This window comes from Rhamphochromis sp. 'chilingali', assembly GCF_963969265.1.
Source record: "Rhamphochromis sp. 'chilingali' genome assembly, chromosome: 4".
NCBI classification, from domain to species: domain Eukaryota; kingdom Metazoa; phylum Chordata; class Actinopteri; order Cichliformes; family Cichlidae; genus Rhamphochromis; species Rhamphochromis sp. 'chilingali'.
In genome coordinates this window covers 4,170,294-4,189,257 of record NC_137948.1, presented here as the reverse complement: position 1 = coordinate 4,189,257, position 18,964 = coordinate 4,170,294, and the positions used below count along the sequence as shown (strand labels likewise).

At 43.3% G+C, this 18,964-nt stretch overlaps 1 protein-coding gene across 2 annotated transcripts; it reads right to left on the bottom strand.

The window, feature by feature from the left end:
• Positions 1-1,923: 1,923 nt before the first annotated feature.
• ppp1r12c (protein phosphatase 1, regulatory subunit 12C) lies at positions 1,924-16,962 on the bottom strand. 2 transcript variants are annotated; one of them, XM_080880375.1, is made up of 20 exons: positions 16,640-16,962; positions 14,730-14,904; positions 14,507-14,637; positions 14,056-14,174; positions 12,814-12,973; positions 12,529-12,673; positions 12,370-12,444; positions 12,211-12,284; positions 11,991-12,103; positions 11,833-11,897; positions 11,280-11,410; positions 11,114-11,201; positions 10,747-10,864; positions 8,332-8,450; positions 7,647-7,690; positions 6,175-6,211; positions 5,875-5,988; positions 5,492-5,542; positions 4,601-4,651; positions 1,924-3,182 (listed from the first exon to the last, which is right to left on the bottom strand). In XM_080880375.1, exons 1-20 carry the CDS (start codon positions 16,828-16,830, stop codon positions 3,096-3,098), a joined length of 2,088 nt encoding a protein of 695 aa, XP_080736501.1. In that variant the 5' UTR covers positions 16,831-16,962; the 3' UTR covers positions 1,924-3,095. The 2 variants fall into 2 exon arrangements, with proteins under 2 accessions (XP_080736501.1, XP_080736502.1); XM_080880376.1 differs by having other exon boundaries at positions 5,884-5,988.
• Positions 16,963-18,964: the final 2,002 nt, after the last annotated feature.

Genomic DNA, 18,964 nt, shown 5'->3' with positions numbered 1-18,964 from the left:
GAATAAATTCCACTCAGGCTATGAAAGTGATGACTTTCACAGCCTGAATGGAGCTGCAGGTAAGGCAAAGTAGCATTTCAAAACAAATGTATTTTACTAAAATTATTTATCTGTAGTCCTTACAAAGTGATGCTGATTACTTGTGTATGCACTGTCTGCTCGGATCAGCTGGGTTTGTAGCGTTTCAAAGTTGCAGAGCGCCCTCTGGTGGACAAACTGTTTGGTGAATGGTGTTTCTCCTGCCTCTTCAGTTTTGATTTGTTGGTCATTATAAGTGCTGCCACAGATATATTAGTAAATGGCTAATATCAGCCGATACATGCCCCCCACTGATAGAGCAGACTAATTATTGCATTTATTTCTATTACTACTATTATTTAAACAGCTGTAATGAATATGGGATAAATAAAATTGCAGCAGAGCCCAGTACTGTCGGAGATTTGTTCCTGTCAAAAGAGTCAGGATAAGAGCAGCAATTCCCAAACTGTTTAAAAATTGGACAATTTGGATCTGGAAAGTCCATCCAACACAGAAGTGGTTTAAATCGCCATTCTTCTTAATGTCCACCAGGGTCGGGGAGGGGGGTGGCGGGTGTATCTGTGGCTACACAAACACTTATGGGACTATAAATGTGTCAGATTGACCATGTCTACAAGTCAGCACTGCTAAATTATGTAATCATCTCAGATTAATCTATACAATCTGATTTCTTTTTGCACAAATGGAACAAAGCAGTCTTACATTTTTTTTTTTTAAATATGTGCACTGAAGAACATATCCTGGTCAAAAAAAGCCTCCAAGGTCCCTCAAAGTGATACTGCAGGCCAAGGTAATGCCATCAGAGTAAGAATCTGGTTATTTCTAGGGCCGAGGACAATAGCCTCAGTTTTATCTGATTTTAGAAGCAGAAAATTTGAGGTCATCCGGGTCTTTATGTCTGCAAGAAATTCCTGCAGGTTCAGGTGTTCGGTTTCATTTACTCCTGCTCATCCTGAGCACCCTCTGCTGGACACTAAATGAACTGCAAACAACGGGCTCTCTATCGCCCTCTGGTGGACAAACAGTGTAAGGACCTTTCCATATCAAATAACAGATCCTCGTATTCTCGGGACTTCTTGTCGAGAGGGGACTCTGCAGCTGTGGAACAAAAATGTCGATATTTTATTTTTATTATTATTTTTTCCATCCAATTTTAGTCTAAAGTGCTCAAATCAAAGGCAACTGGACTTCTTTTAGGTTCTTGAAGACATTTCACCTCTCATCTGATGGAGTGTCCCATCCATTTAACCTCTAGTGAGGTTGTAACCTTTGAGCTGATGCTGACACGCCTGAACACGTCAGGACATGTTCATGAGTCTCTGCCCTGCCCTACAATCAGGTGAGTTCTGGTCACGCAGGCAGGTGATGGTTAAAACACTTAGGAATGTATCTCTCTGCTTTTATAGGCCGCTGACAGTTGGTGGTGTAGGCCTCCACCTCTGCTCTGCCATGTTGAACCCACCTCCAAGGTAGAGCCCCCACCCTCATCAGCATTTAAACACTGAAGAAGCCTTTCAGATGAGTGATGAAGCATCTTCAAGCACTTACAGATCGAAAGGGAAACGGTCCCATTTTTAACTTTGTAGGTTAACGTGTAGAAAAACACGTTCCCGAGAGTCTCAGGAATTTCACTGCGTCTTTTAAGTTCAGGCATGAAGTGAGCTGCCTCCTGAACTTCTGTTGTGGTATAATTACACTCACAAGGTCTAATTATCGTTTGAAAACAGGCGCCATGGAGGGGGTGTCTCCTGTAAATCCTTAACTGAGCAATCAGGATGCTTTAGCAGAATTCTAATGATTTATGGGCAAAATCAGATCCACTGGACCCGAGAGCCGTTTAAGAGTTTTGAAATATTATTAAGAAGTTGAGAGTGAAAACTTAAATAAAATGTGGGCCTCGATGTTTTATTCACATGTAATGTGGGATTGCTCTTTATCAACAAAAACAAACAACAGATACTTCAACATTTAAGCCCATACTGTATTTTATACTCAACAGTGTACACTGCCAAAGCAAAATAGAAATATTACTTACAAATGCATATCGAAAGGCACGGCATCAAAATACAATATAACATGCATTTGTTGTGGTTGGTTTTATCTTTAAAATTGAAGTAAACATTCAAAAACTGACCCATCCGGCCTTCCTGTTGGACAACGGCCGTCTGTCACATGGTGAATACTTAGCTGGGGGTGGGGCTTTCACAAGCATCCAGTCAAAAATGGCAAAATAGAACTACGAGTAAAGAACAGTTAAGTTGGAGCATGCGTCCTCCGCCTCCTGAAATACCTGTGTGACAAATATTTTCTGTAAACGTCCCTCTGAACATGAGCTGTGCCTGACGTCCATGATTAGCACCCAAAACTCTCCTGAAGCTGCGACTACACCTTTACATCATGTCCTCAGGACGGCCGGCCCCTGAACATAAATGTTTCACATACATCCAGAGGAGCCGGGAGATGTGCGAATTTGGTCCATCTTCTACAGCAGCCAGCTAAAAACAGAAAGCATCGGCCCAAGACTCGTCCTGAGAAACAACACTGACCGCTTGAGGTTTTCCCCCCAAAAGGACATTAAAAAACAACCGGGGCTGGTTTTTGGCACGTTGACGTTATTTGTGACCACCCCGCACACCTGACTGGCTCTTATGCAAATCTTTCACCCCGTCTAAAAACACACTGAGCTCTCACTGTGCATGGCTTTAAGTCTCTTAATACAAAGTTTCACCAGAGCGAAGCACATTAAAATATTTAATTTCTTTTTTTTTAAAAAATACAACAATAAAAACTTATTTAAAAAAAAAAAATGTGGGAGTGGGAAGCAGGGACATCCTGTCCGTCCACAGGAGGTGAAGTTCAGCTTGGTTTACAGTAGATCTGCCAAAACATAAAAGGCCCAAACACAGACAATAACCCTGAAAATGACGTTACTCCAGTTACTGTTGAAAGTTGTGCAGTGTGTGTCTCTTCCTCGTTTGTGTCGTCCGTGCTGGACAAAAAAATACATCCTGTAATACTTGTTACGTCCATGGAGGTGAATATTTTCTGTCACAGGTTCATCTCGAGAGTTTGCTAATGACTCGAATCAGAGCGGCGTTCTCATCCTTGAGCCTCTGGTTGTCAGCTCGGAGGTCCCCGAGAACCTGCAGACACATCAGGAGACATCGCTTTAGCCTCAACGCTCTTAGAAAGACGAACTCTGCCTTAAAGAGACAAAACACAGCTGGCCTGATGCACTTCCAATCTACAGGGCATTTCACACGTCTACTGCAGAGATTTACAGCTACTGTAAACAGATTTTTGTAGCCCGTCTTAAACCTCCTTTCATTCTTTAATAAAGACTCAGCGAATCATTAGTTTCATTAAGCGGCAATAAGTTGTTACGTTACCTTTTTCTATCCTTCTAAGCTCCTTCTTTCCCTATTGATTTATCCGGCTGGACATCTGGGCTCCTGGATTGTTTACGTGACCTTAGAAAAATCTGAATCTGTAATCTGAACCACCACAGCCGTGTCACAGTTCAGGACACGAGGGTCCTCGCGGGTCACATGAGTTCAATCATTACGGGAAACTGTGGAGCTCTGCAGAATTTGCTGAGACTGCACAAACACAAGCTTCGACCTCTGGGCTGAAAACGTACGTGTCGAGGTCACAAAACGCTCACAATAGCCAGCGTTACATCAGGAATAATCACGTTTGCAGCCTGCAATAAAAAAAGGCTTCGGTCTTTACGGATAGGTTCCCTCACCCTCGCCAGCTGGGGTCACCGAACTGAACTTCTCGGACTCGTTTGCGTCTTTTGGAGCATTTTTAATGGGATTATCTAACAAATCACATGTTTGCTGACTGATATCTAGAGTTTTATCAGTGTGCTACTCAGCACTAATTAGCAGGTATCCACGTCTGCCTGTTTCACACACGTGAATGCAGCCCGCCAGCTCCGCCCTGCCACCCAAAACAGGGCGGCTACTTCCATCTTCTGATGTAGGTCATTGTAAGAAACGTTTTAGTGGCGACTCCTTCATCCTGCAGAAACGTGTGTGTTATCACATCTGCATTACAAACTGGTCTCACCAGATCTTACAGAGCACAAGAATTCAGCTCCCACCTGCCTACATTACTGACTACACAAGCACGCGTGCCACTCAGTAATGTAGGCAGACGTGACGCATTTTGGGACAAACTTAACTGACTAAAAATACCAGCGTTAGTTTACTGGTTTTATTTTTGTGGGGTTAAAAAAAAAAAAGAAGTTTATTTTGTTTTCATTGAGCTTTTCATTTACTATCCAGTGAACGCCATTTCTCAGAGGCTCACGCCAAACTTCATACAGCCGCACAAACACATCTCAGTCTCAATAAACTGATGTATCGAAGGATTAAAAGCTTCTAGCTTTCTAGAAGCTTCTGAGGTCACGGCGTATGACAGAATAACTGAGCGTGTCACTGCCCACACAGCTCACTGCTTTCGTTTCGATTTGTGTGTCGCAGCCCTAAAGTGGTTCCTATTCTGCTCTCGTTTGTTATCAGTCGGCTTTCAGCTCTGAAGTGAACATCTGTACCTTCAGCTCGTCTTCCAGTTCCCCTGCTTTCCTCTGGAGCTTCAGCTTCTCCTGTGAACAAGAACAGCGGCACATCAAACTGGCTGAAGCAGCCGGAGCAAATGTGTGTGAAACTGAGGTTTCAACCGGGGTTTCACGCACTGCAGAGCCTGCAGAGCTGTTAATGTGCCCCCACACTCTGACCTCATATTTGATCACAACTTCCAAGATAGCTATGAACACAGAAAATACTCAGCCCCCACAGTTTTAACAGGAAATAAAGGCTTAGTTTCATTAGCGTCCCCGTCAGTCACAAATAAGTCTCAAACAACACACTTTAGGAGGGGACAGAAACTGAAAGGTCTCACACTTCAGATGCTTCGGTATCTGAGAACTCAGGAAATGTTCATGTTGACAGAGAAATAAACAGAAAAGGCCGCCAGCATGGAGAGAAGTGAGTGAGTGAGTGGAGAACCTTTCCTGAAGACTCCTTAAAGATATTTTGCAGATGTATCTACAGTTGTCTTGGGTGGCTCGAGACTTTTGCACAGCACCGTAGGTGGCGAGCCTGCATATCTAGACTGACAACATCTAGGAGGCGGATGTGATGTGCCAAGACATGCAGCTTGATGATTTTGTTCCCTGTTGAAAGCTCAAAGCTCTTCTAAAACATTCTGTAAGCACAGACTGGAGGCGCTCTTCCTATTTTATACCTTTTGTGTTTTATTATCCTTTGTTACTGCACCATGTCCATTTTTGTTACGCTCGATTTAATGAATTTATTTTTTTAAGCTTCTGATGGTGTGAATTCTTGAAAAAGATTTTGATCTCAGGGGATTTTCCCAGCTAAAAAAACCAAACAAAACAAAAAGCCAACACCAGCCAACCGCAAACAAGCAAAAAACAACTTACATATCTCTCCAGCTCCAGCAGGGCCGGCCGGTCTGTGCTGCTCTCCTGACTCTGCCACACACAGAAATGATGATTTTATTCAGGTGCACGGATGTAATGTGAGAGCTGATGACAAACTAACAAAATAAAATGTTGCTCTTTTAGCTCGATGTTTTACTCTTGGGCTCTAGAATAGCTTTGCATGATTCACAGCTCAAATAATCTTCATCTTATATTCTGGATGTTCCTGTCATTTAGAGCATCGGCGTCTCGCTGTGACTTTGAAGCCTAGTTCTGGTTTCCTCTGCTTACTTTGGCTGACACGATGGCAAAGCCCAGAGAGCACGTCCCTGTTTTTAAATAACACCTCACACGCTGCTTAAATGTCAGAGGCATCAGCAAACCTGCCCAACCTGTCGGCGTCTCTCCAGCTCCACTTTGTTTTGGCTGAGCTGCAGCTCCATCTCCTGCAGCTTCTCCTTCAGAGACACATTCTCCTGCAGCATCTTGAAGTACAGCTGAAGGGAAACACAACACATTAGTGAAGGATTTGCAAGAAAATACAAGTGTGTGTTTGTTTCAGGTGACCAGGTGGAAACAGTTGGTTGAGGTTTCAGTCTGTGGTCCTGGATTTAGTGAGCTACATATCGGTTTCAGCCTTGAGGCTGGTTTTCTGGTGTGTGTGGTGAAGGTCGGCTACGTACCGGTCTATAATCAGATGCATCTGACAGCTGACTCCCACTGCAGAGACACATAAGAGAGATCCCTCCATGATATCAAAACACATCACAAATCGTATGGACCTTGTTCTCTGAATGCAGGAACACAATCGAGTAAATCAGAGGAGAAACCAAAGAAAGAAAGAGGCAAGTCTTAGATGGTCTGGACTCGTGGATGTAGAGGCAAAGATGGCGCTGCGAAGCAAGAGAAGCAAACCAAAGAGAAGATTCGTGGAAGCGAAGGAGGACAGAGGAGAAGCCAAGTGAACGGACCAGATGATCACTCCAAAAGGGAGCCGCCGAACGAAGGAGGAACGAAGTTTTGCGACACTGCTGCACTCATGATTTGTGCCTTTCAGTGAATTTGTCTGTTTTTAAATGGTTAATAAACAGTGCTGGATGTACGTGACGTGATCGTTTCTCAGGACAAGCCAGACAAGGTTTAAAGACCGCTCCCCTAACAACAGGTTCTATGGCATGTCTGAAATCACTAAAATATGAAGAAAAGCAAACCCCCACAAATAAACAAGCAAAAAAAGAAATTATTTTCCATCTGCTTTTCTACTAAGGCGTGCGTCGGTAACCTTCCCTATCAAAAGAGCCATTTTTGCTCCTCCTACCAAACAACGGGAGGAAAAAAGCAGCGCACACGGTGACGGGCGACCAATCATCAAAAAGGGAAAAGAAGCAGAACCAGCAAAAGTCAGGGGAATAAAATGACAAAAGCAGGAAAATGACAGCTTTGTGTAAAATTTCTAAGATCTGACCTCAATATTTATACGCTCTAATCATTTACTCATATTCAGAGCAAGATGCAGATCAACAAGATTGTATGAACAACAAAAAAAAAGGGTAAAGAAAAGGATGCACATGCATTTCAAATATTAATCTGCTAATTTTAGCGTTCGTTAAAGAGGCAGCGGTGAGGACTTTATTTCAGGTAAGGCTCACTTGACAATCCTGCTGGCTGTGTCACATCACAGTGGCGTAATTTCTTTTATCTCATTTATAATTATTTAGGCGCAGCATCGAGGAATGTGTCACACCGGGCGAATTATTCCCTCCCGCCTCAAACAGGCGTCGCTGTAAAACTAATGAGTCTAGAAAAGATCGTATTCTCTCTGCCTAATCCTCCTCCTAAATGACATCCATCATTTAATCTTGTTCACACTGAACAAATCTGCTCCTGGACGGGTGTGAACGCGTTGTTTGGAGAACCAAAACATTTCAGGATCTCACCAAATCATCAACAATTCAAACCAGCAGAAATGCCAGTTCACAGTCAGAGAATACAGCTCATTACATCTGAAATGCAGACATTTATTTCAGACATCAGGATCAAAAGCGGGAAAAAAATATAGAGATGCATGAAATAAATGTACAGAAAACAAATTATTTCATTTGCACGTGTGTGAAATAAAAGAAATGCATGACACACAAGAATGAATGAGACTCACAGGGTTGTACTGTTGTTATCATCTGGATGAACGTTGTCCTCGTTCTGCAAAACAAGATATTCACAGTTAAGACTTCAACAACCGACTCAAATATCCATCTTGTTTCATATAAATGAGATTCGAATGCAAACATTCACACATTACAGCAGCAGGATGTTTATTTCTTTTATTAAAAACAGCCTGCTTCCCCGAAGCTGCTGTTTCTGACACAACAGGAAGTAGCCCAGATGTGCTCATGACTCGAGGCAGTTGCCTCATTCGCTCACTGCTCTAAACCCTTATCAGCTCGCCTGGTCGTCGCATTTATCTTGAGCTACCGAGCTGCAGGTTTTCGATGCGCTAATACACGATCTATCGCTATCACACAGTCTCCTCTATTTAAGCGTCTCTGAGCTTTTGTGCTGGAATATCTTGTCTTCAAAACACTCAGGATGGGGCGCACAGTGCCAGGTTATAAAAGTCAACAGGTGGCCGGCCGAAGCGCCACAAAGACCGTGGCGCACACCTGACGATGTGACGTCAAACTCACATGATGTCTACAGTACAGGATCTAAAATGGCTTTGCTCACTGTTTGTTTATGTCTTGAGTTACACAATGACTCATAAGGTTGCCCTCTCACCAACTTCAGTGCTGTGGAAAACAGGAAGGAAGACTGGGAAATTACTTTATCTGCACCGCTCTCACCTCTTCCCCCGGCTTAACGACGCCGGTGGAGCGTCTTTCCCTCCTCACTCTCCGCCTGTCCTTTGCTTGCAGACGCTTGTCTCCCTCCGGCTCCTCCTGCTTCACCTGTGGGTCTGTGTCTGAAACACAAGGAGGTCAACAGAAAACGCTCGTGAGGCGTGTGGAGTTCAGGCAGAGGCATCGTAGCGATGCATAAACGTAGATTCGTTTCCAAATGAAACTTGGCGCCATAGCCGCCTTATCTTTGCCTCCTGGCTTCATCTCAGATCACTGCACGTCGAGGCTTGTGAGGAATGAGTTCAGACAACACAAACTGCTGGTTTGGGCTTTGAACTGAATGTTCTTGCAACTTAACTTTAAAAACTGATTTTGCTTCATCATATCAGATGGTGAACTGCACCAAAACCCCCCACAAAACACGGGTGGAGCGTGCTGAGTGATAAAAGTACGATAAATGGGTCAGATGGTTTCTACCGCAGCTCAATGAGTTTGAGTATGCAGTAGCCGCCCTATCTACCCATAGAAACACAGCACAAACAGCACTAGCCTTCGCAGTATGTGAGAAACCATCATTTCCTTTAAGACGCTGCCCTTAAGAGCACTCCACCCAAAAGCTGCCTCATATGTCACTTATATTGTGGGAGTCTTACTGTAAACAGAGGCGATGTAAGACTTCCAGCCACACAAACAGCAAACGCGTATGGTGGGTTTCGCCATGCTCAGGTAGTTTCCAAGTATTTCACTTTGAGTTTTTTTAAGGAGTCTTTAAATATTTTAAAGATATTTTAACCAATAAATCAGGACTCAGCGGTGGGACTGCTGAGTCTGGCTGATTTTCCCTGTAACTCGTTGCGTTCGGTGCACCTCTGTGCTGCTTGTTGTCCTAAATGAACTGCTCCCTGGAAACCCTGTAACATATGGTACAAGCTACACCCTCCCACAGGCTCCAACCTGACCCACTGGATGGCCTTTGAAAAATGTGAAAATTGAAAATAATGACACAAATGTTAGACTGACTGTATTTTTGCCATTACTTTTATTAACTATTGTTATTATTAAATTAAACTGAGAAGCTCCTGCTGTTTCGTTGTTGTTTGTCTTTCCAGTGAATGGGTCCGTGGGTACAAACAAACAAACGTTTTCTGTTAGTTAAAACTATTTTTTTGTGTTGGTTTTATTGTAAACAGGATAGAGTCTGAGTGTTGAGACTTTTTCCTGCAACCTTTAGCACACAGTGCCCACGCTGATGCGCTTCTTTTATTTCCTGCAACACCATTTCTTTATAATGTGTATAAACTGAAATGCATTTTTGCAAATCGCATTTATTTTTCTTAAGCAATTAAATGTGTAACTAAACCTGTTAACACTAAAAGAAGATGACACAAGTTGCAGATGTTTGTATACAGTAGCTTTACTGGTATGACCTACTTAAGCTCAAACTAGGGTCATACGTGGCCTGCGGTCTAAAATTAGTTTTACACCCCTAACCGAACAGTCGTAGCTGGACTTCTGACCTGATTTTCAGTTTTTCTCAGACTCATATTCATCTTTGACTACAGACTGCATATTAAAGATGGACACAGCCACCGTGATGTCACAGTTGTGAAGTCGCGAGCCTGGCATTTTGAATCTGGGTGTGATCATGGCGACATATATCTGACCGTGCCGTACATGCAGGTGCAGAGAACAGACATCCTACTCCAGAATCCGAGCTATCGGTTGCTTCACCTGCATAACACGCATACCTGAATGTTTAAACAATCCTGAGGAGGGACGCCGGCAGGAAAGCAGCAGTTGGAAAAAGACTAATGCTGAAAAGTCAGCAAGATTCTTACATTTGAAGTGACAAGTTAACAGCTGTTCTTACACTTTGGGTATTAAATATTCATATGATGATTCTACGTTTAAGTTTTAAAAGTTAACTGATCTGACAGATTAGATGCAATGACTGTATCTGCTGAAAAAGAGGAAGCGAAAGCACTGCCAGAAATATTCAGACAGGACGAGCAGACACAAGTCGGACTCACTAAGAAACTTGTGACTGACCCAATAAAGTCGTCTATGTTAAAGTTTACAGAAGTCAAGTGATAAATGGTTTCATGTTCCCCATACGCTTTCATACAACGTGGCTTCTTTTTACAACCAAATGAGGCGCCCCCTGTTGGCGATTCGTAAAAACACAGGATTAAGTCACGTCCCCTTTCAGGCTGTATACACACCAGCTCCCTCGGTTTTAACAGAACTTGGAAGATAATTCTGACATTGCTGATCGCAGATGTGCCGCACTTCTTTGGTTTAATTCCTTTTTAAACTTTGGTGCTACACAGACACACAACAATAACTTTTATAGTGAAAATTATGAAATTCTTCTGAATTTATCCAGTTTTTGGGTTCTTAGCTGTCTGTGTCACTCACCTCTTTCTGCAGTCGTGATGGTGACGAGGGGGCTGACCGGCTGGATGGTTCGAGGTGAAGAATCGCCAGATTTAGCCACACACTTCTCAGCTTCTTTGAGGTCCGTTAGAGTCACACCCTGCATGCACAGAGCACAAACAAAACCGCCAAGAGGAATTAAAAACATTGCAGTACACTGCTGCTAACTCAGCACTGGTGCAGCAGTGTGATGCTCTTAAAATCATCCTAGTAAATTATTCACTCTTCCCCAAACTGTGTTCAAATGTTTAATTATCACGGGCGTCTGCACGCTTTTTACAGGGACTGTTAACAAAAAAAATAACAAAAAACTGAATAGCATGTACTGAATCTGGATAAGAAGTATTACCTGTGTGGGGCGGCGAGTCTGCCGCAACAGCTTAGAGCGAGCTTTCCTCTGAGACTCGGACTCTTCGTCTCTCGCTGGGGCCTGGAATCTAAACACACAAACGACTTCCCTCATCAGACACTTTTCAAAGCATTTTCACTGTTAGTAAAGTGTTTGTTTCTCTTACTTGCGCCTGTCAGCGTTGGGAGCGTTGGGACTATCTGCGGCAGCGTCCTTCGTCTGAGGGGTGGGTTGTACTCTGGCAGTGCGGCTCGCCTTGTCCTGCTCCTTCTCCTCCTCTTGTTTATTTGTTGGTGTCTGGATCACATAGGAGAGAAGAAAAAAGGACAACGGATTATATGTCACCATTTCAGAATCAGATTTATGACCCGAGTGAAAAAATAAAAAACGCTAATATCAGCATGTGTTGAAATGTATTCTTTGTTTTTTTTACTTGGCATGCTTATCCTTCATTGGGGGGGGGGGGGGGACCCAGCCTCAGGTATGAATCAGAGAAACTGCATTCTTTTGCACTCCAGCCTTGCATGCTGCTGCTTGCTCAGCACAAGCTTCAGCTTTGAATAAGTAGTTTCAATAAACTAGTTTTGGGCTCATTTAAAAGCAGTAGCACAACTCTTTACTGCAACATGTTTTATCATATCTGATCACATGCGCTACACACCATTACCTAACACCTGCTGAAAATGAAACATCCTGTAAGATAAACTCTGATTTTTTACCTTGTCGGCCGGAGTGACAGCAGACGTCGCACTCTCTGTATCGGGACTGGAGACAGTTGAGCTTTCTGCACAAAAACAGGAATCGGCATCATTCACTACAATCAGCACACTGATGCTGATTTACAGAGCATGCAGTACTCATGACCAGGGAGGTTTACCGGGGCTGCTCTCTTTCTCCTCGCTCAGGTCCAAGCCTCCTGAAATGCCCCGCTCCTTAGACTGGTCTTGTAAAGTCATTTTTTCTCTGCTGCTCATCCTGCACACCGAGCTCCTGCAGGTACAATAAGGGAGACACAAGTCACGTGGCAATTTGTAACTTTTGCTTTGAAACGAAAGAATTTTTATTTAATTCTGGATAAGAAACAGATGATTATTAACCTCCGCCGCTTGTTTTGTGCATTCGTAGCGTTGGACCCCGGTTGCCTGTCCAATACTGACCTCTCATTAAGCCACTATGAAAGAAAAAGAGAGGCACAATCAAGAAACCCAAACTACCAGATTACATAAATGCACAATATGAGGTAAAGACAAACTTACATTGGCTTGTTTTTGAGATAATTCCTCCAGGAGCTCTGAAACGCTTTCATCAGCAACATCAAATGGGGTCTGACCCTAAAAGTATTCAAGCAAACTGTTAAAGAGGCTGACTAGATGAATTCGATGCAGGAAGATAAGTTTTCTTTATCCGGGACTCACCCCTTTGCTGCGAGCTTCCATATTGCACAGCTGTTCAGCCAGGATGCGACAGGCCTCCCCCTGACCCCAGTGAGCTGCAGCATGGAGGGGTGTCCAGCCATCAAAGTCCACAGCTGACACATCCAGCCCGCACTGACAGAGTATCCTGGAACAGCAAAGGAAGATATAAAGTCAAACTACTGAATAGAAGAAGAGCACAGTCCAGACAAACACCTACCCTCACTTAAAATCTGATTTTAAGCTTAATGTCAAAGATCTACAACACAATAAGTCAGAAATGTTTACTTCAGGGCCTCGAGGTAGCCTTTGGCTGCAGCCACGTGCAGCGGGGTGGCTCCAGTCTTTGGGTGTCGCACGTCAGCAGGCAGGCCCTCAGTCAGCCACGTGCGGGCGTCTGCCATGATTTGCTCCTCCTCCCGACGTTTAGCTGACTCCACGTCCACACCTGAACAAACACACAATGTCAAATTAACGTGTTTCCTGTTTTTTTTATGAATTTCTGTCTAAAGATTGGAGGACTTGTCATCCTAGCGTCTTAGCTCTAAAGCTAAATCCTCAAGTGTCCAGCCTATAACTTTGAAATTAAGTCCCATTACCATCTAGGATGAACGCCATCCGCATACACGCATCACACACATGTACAAAAAAGGCAACCACCGAGAAACAAAGTTTCCAGTTTTTTCACATTTTAGCCAGCACCACTAACAGAAACATGTATGGGCCATAACTGGGCCAAGTCAAGTTTGAATGCAGTTGCAGCTGTTAAAGTTCCATTGATGAGAAATAAGTTGATTAAAGTTTCAGACACACAAACATACAAGTCACCCTCCAATAAAAAGCACAAATCATAACCATTCAACTTTCTCCTTTAAAAGCTGCCACTTTGTACTGTGAAACTCAGCTTCCTGCTACATGCGGAGCTCTCCCAGGAAAGAAACATCACTGGATCTCCTCCGCTTTGCTGAATAAAAACATTTTAACTTTAGCTTCACTTTGCGGAGCCGAATTTGGTGACTGGGGAAGATGGAGCGTGATGAAAATCATGCTCAGCACTGCACTTCAGATCTTTTGTGGGAAATGTTCTCCCTCTGAGAGTTTCAGAAGAACTAATGCTGTAAGTGTGATAGTAGTGGATGAATTAATAATGTCAGGAGAGCTTAATTGATGAAAATGCTTCTGGTTGCGCTCCTGACCTGATACACTGACTTATTTTTTCTGAAGACCCCTGTTTGGTCACTGGATTGTAGCTGCAGAAACAACATCTGTGACCAGCAACATTCCTTAACATGAAGATGAGGTCACCTCCAGCCCGTTGATGGAGATGACCTTAGTTGTCAACATGGTGCTACTTAGTACATAAACTGTCACAAAATGTATGCCACGCAAAATCCTGATCACAAAGCTCACTAATGGCACCTGCTGCATGCACATGACCGTGTCTCACACCGTTTGGATGCAAAAGGAACAGCTCCAGAACTTTGATTGCACAAAGAAACGCCTTCCAACTACACACAGAAAAAGACTTACCGTGTCTCCGAGTGTAACTCTGAAGTAGGGACTCAGTGGTTTCATCCAGAGCAATGTCCGCAGGAACATCACCATCACAGTTCACAGCAGTGAGAGAAGCACCTTCCTGCAGGAGGAACCTGACAAAACAAACATGGAGGTAGAGACGATTCATTTAACCTCAGAAGGCCAACACAATGACCTTTAAACAGACGACTTCTGGTCATGTTATCGGTGTTTGTGGCGCATGCACATTGGAACAAAACACTTAGTCACTGAAATGACACTGAAATGATAAAATGGAAAAAAGTTTTCTTTCTCTAAATGTGAGCTGTGTGTGTGCTGGCACAGCCCACTCATGCTTCATCCGCCAAACATGATAACAATGTTTGTATTGTTGACTGCAGAAAGACTGGCACTGAAGCTACACACACACAGAAGCAAAGCTGCTGTGTTCTGCTATTGTACACACTCTGTGATGTCAGCGTGGCCGCAGGAGGCAGCAACATGTAGCGCCGTCCATCCCTCATTGTCAACCTGGTTCACACTGGCACCCAGCTCCAAAAGGAAGGTCACAATTTCTATGCTGCCGTCTATGCAGGCCTGTGTCAGAGGAGAGGAAAAAAAAAAATTACGAAACTGCACAATTTTTTATTCACGAGCCAATAAAACCTCAGGGGGAGAAACTGCTTCACCTGGTGTAGAGCAGTGATCCCGTCTGCATTGGAGCAGTTAATAATTGCTGCTGTATCCTCGCCATTCCTTCTTTTAGTCTGTTTGGCCTCCTCCAAAATCATCTTGGCCTCCTCCGTGTCTCCGCTGGCACAGGCTGCGAGAAACTCAGCAGCAATATCAAATTTCACCTTTTTCCTGAAAACAGAGGAGACAGGCAGCTGCATGAATTCACTATTCAGCTCTTATACACACCATACAGACCAAACTCACAATGAAATACACGCTGTAAGGGAAACTATGATCGTTTCAAGTAAACCGAAATGTGTAGGTGCAAACCGAAAAATGAAAGTTTTGATGTAGAACTGAATGAATGTAACTGAACACTGCAACAAAAGAGACCTCAACAACTGAGCTAGGTGGTGTAAACGCAGTGCACTGATCAACAGAAGGACACCACCTGTGTGAAACAAAATGTAGTGGGTGTTGATTGTACCGAGCTTTCTCATCAGGCCAAAATAAACTGTAAACTGTGCTGCTACTGTTATGGATTTGTGACTGGCTATATAAGCCATACGCAGCAACTTAAAACTGATGGCTTGTTGGGCCGATGCAGCTGGGAGTTTTTGATTTTTTACAATTTTACGATCTACAAGAACTAAAAGAGTTGATTGAATGACAAGGTATGTCATAATAAATGTGCGGAAGGGGCGAATATAGTGAAATTCTCACAGTGACGCATCTATAAAAATTTACAACCAAACCCAACTGAATACAAGTCCGTTGTATACTTTCAGGACCCACGCAAACTCTGACAGACCCTACAACTTATCCCTCACATCCTTGTAAGACTAACAGAGAAATACCCACTGAAAAACTTCCACAAGATTTCTTGGGGACTATTTTCAGGTGCGTATGAATAAAGTTATTGTCTGTATAGGCTTTTAGTCATCCAGATCAGGGTCATCTAAGGAGCTTGGAAAGAAAAGCGACTGGACTTCTTAAAGTTTCTTGAGAATGTTTCATCTCTCATCCGACAAGTGTCTTCAGTACTACAACACACAGCTGTAGGTCAAAACTGTGACACCTGATGGAGAGAAATAATCCTTTCTGATCTTGCATCACCGCTAAATCATTAATGGGAAACGCTGCAACTTGGGATGTGTTTCGTCTTACTACTTTATTTAATCTACGGTCTCTGTTATGTATTGCGGTATATCACAGATCTAATAATGTTTTATCAGAAACATTGTAACTAAACATCCCCCCCGCCAAATTTTTGATCCTTTTTTTCCAGGATCTTTTGACAATGGCAACACATTTGTATTATATCAGCCTCAATTTGTTAAACAAATGTGCCTTCAATAAACTGGCAAAGGCCTTTTTGTGTCTGTCATCATAAATACTGACCTTTGTTTCCATCGTCAATATTCATAATGTTGCATCATCTCAGACGGACAACTAGGCAATAACTACTCAAATACTATGATTAGCATTAGGCTCTTTAACTTGAAACTGGCTCATTAAAGGTCGTCTGGATAAAAACAACCACTGCAAATCGTATAAGTTATAGCAGGCTGGAAAACAACGAAAGGAATTATGATATATGCGCTTTAAAATAGGAGATTTTAGACCATCTCAGACCAGCAGTGGTGGGACTGATGGAAATAAAAACCTTCACCTAAGACACTTGGCTAGCTAGCTACCGCTCACAGCAAATTCCGGCCTCTGAAAGTATGCATGGCAACAAATAAACATTAAAATGTTAAATAAAGGACTGTAGAGCGGGCGTGTTTTCTGCTGTGGTGTGATTCTATTATCGAGCCCATCTACAGCCCAAACCCCCGCACAGCATTCCTCCCTCAGCCTATCGTCAGATGTTGGAGCTAAGCTAGCAGGCTGTTAGCCGGTTTGACAGGAGATGTTTCCTGACCGTCGCCTCTCGTCTCCTCCCCCAGATAGCGGCTGGTCCTTCGGCGGGTCGTCGAGCTCGGCCTCGGGCTCCCCTCCTCCGTTCCCGGCATCGCCCCGCCGCCTCAGCCTGGGCACATCTGAGGCTCTGTCGGTGGAGGAGCCGGCCCAGCGCTTCAGCTGCTCCCGCCGCTTGGTCCTCGCGTCTCCCATTTATGCGTCCGCGGAGGACCGTGTTTTTAAAAATAAAACACACACAGAGGCAGCAGCGGCGGACACTCCCTCCATGTGTATGCTTTCACTTCCTGGTTCTCTAGCTCCGGGCTCCGTTCTGCGTAGTAGAATGAGCCTTGGCTCGTGCCCGCGGGCACAAGGAGCGCGCAGAGCTGTGCAGGCCTGCCTCCGTGACGTCACCACCGCTGGTTTCGTTTGCAGCAGACCCTGGAAAGGAAATACAGAAATAGTTTAATGCTTGGGTACTGTGCAAAGCTGCTGCTGAACTCCCTGACATTGTGGTTTCTCATAGTCCGTTTTAGCCTAATGCTTACTTAATAGTGAGAGGACAAATACTAGAAGCGCTAGAAACACTATGCATGTCACAATTCACACCATCTCAGTTCTATTTAAAAAGCACCAGTTTGTAAAAACCCACCTCAAAACACTCTTTCCAGCACTGTTAGGACCCAATCAGCCATCCCCTATGAGCAAGCACTCTGTGATGATCGGAAGGAAAAAGTCTCTTTTAACAGGAAGAGGCCTTTTGTATAACCAGGCTCAAAAAGGAGTTCATAGAGACAAAAACACAAGAACAAAATACAGAAATTACATACAAACACAGAGGAAGTAAAAAGAGGTGAGTGGAGAAGAAATAGAAATCTTGGCTAGCCCCCCCAACTATGAGCTTTATGTAAAGATTTAAGCCTGATTTTAAATTAGAGAGGCCCTGAATTCAAACCGGGACCACAGTAGAGGGGTCTGATAGCTGAAGGCTCTGCATTTTACGCTCTCTACTTTTAGAAACTCTAGAAACCAGAAGTAAGCCTACACTTTGAAAAGTGAAGGCAAGGCAAGTTTATTTATATAGCACAATTCAACAACAAGGTGATTCAAAGTGCTTTACAGAGACATTAAAAAACAAAAACAAATAAAAAGCATGATTTAAAATTGATTAAAAAAACAGTAGATAAAACCAGAACAGTAGATACAATCAGTAGTTAAAATGTAAGTTTTGAAATTTAAACTTAAAAGTGTGGATTTGGTGTTTTATTCAAATACAGCTGAGAACAGGTGAGTCTTCGCCTGGATTTAAATAAACTGAGTGTTTCAGCTGATCTGAGGCTTTCTGGGATTTTGTTCCAGATATATGGAGCATAAAAGCTGAATGCAGCTTCTCCGTGTCTGGTTCTGACTCTGGGAACTGATAAAAAACCGCATCCAGATGACCTGAGGGATCTGGAAGGTTCATACTGGGTCAGGAGTATTGTATTTTGTGTATTTTGTATTATGTATTTTGGTCCTAAACCATTCAGAGCTTTATAGACCAGCATCAGAACTTTAAAGTCTATCCTCTGACGGACAGGCAGCCAGTGTAAAGACCTCAGAGCTGGACTGATGTGGTCGACTTTTTTGGTCTTAGTGAGGACTCGAGCAGCAGATGTCTGACTGATTTTTTAGGCAGACCTGTAAAGATGCTGTTACAGTAATCAAGCCTACTAAAGATGAATGCATGGACTAGTTTTTCCAGGTCCTGTTGAGACATCAGATCTTTTATCCTTGATATATTCTTGAGGTGATAGTAAGCTGACTTTGTTATTGTCTTAATGTGTTTTTCTAAGTTTAGGTCTGCATCCGTCACTACACCCAAATTTCTCGCCTGGTTTGTGGTTTTTAGATCTATAGATTGAAGTTCTCTGGTGACCTGTAATCGTTTTTCTTTGGCGCCAAAGACTATTACCTCAGTTTTGTTTTTGTTTAGTTGGAGATTTAGTTTAGTTGTTTAGTTGCACATTCCAGGGTGGCCTTTTGTTGTGGGCAGTCTGAGGTACACCTGTGCACTACTCATGATGTCAGATCAGCATCCTGATGTGGCACACCTGTGAGGTGGGATGGATTATCTCAATATAGCAGATGTTCCCACTACCACACATTTGGACTGATTTGTGACCACTGTTTGGGAGGGATGGTTATATTGTGTATCTGGAATGAATTTTAGGTCTCTACGTCCATCCCATGGGGAATGGGAGCAGTAACAAAGGTGTTGCGTTTATATTTTTGTTGAGTGTATAAAAATGTTGCTGTTTCTGTTAAGAACATTTTAGTCCTAATGATCTATAAGTGTCCAGAAGCT

Coding starts and splice junctions, on each gene's coding strand:
- ppp1r12c (XM_080880375.1), bottom strand. CDS start 16,830: ATGGGAGACGCGAGGACCAAGCGGCGGGAGCAGCTGAAGCGCTGGGCC. Junction 14,905..16,639: donor GGAGGAGACGAGAGGCGACG/GTCAGGAAACAT, acceptor CTCTGTTTTCAG/GAAAAAGGTGAAATTTGATA. Junction 10,865..11,113: donor AGACTCGCCGCCCCACACAG/GTAATACTTCTT, acceptor CTGTGCATGCAG/GGTGTGACTCTAACGGACCT.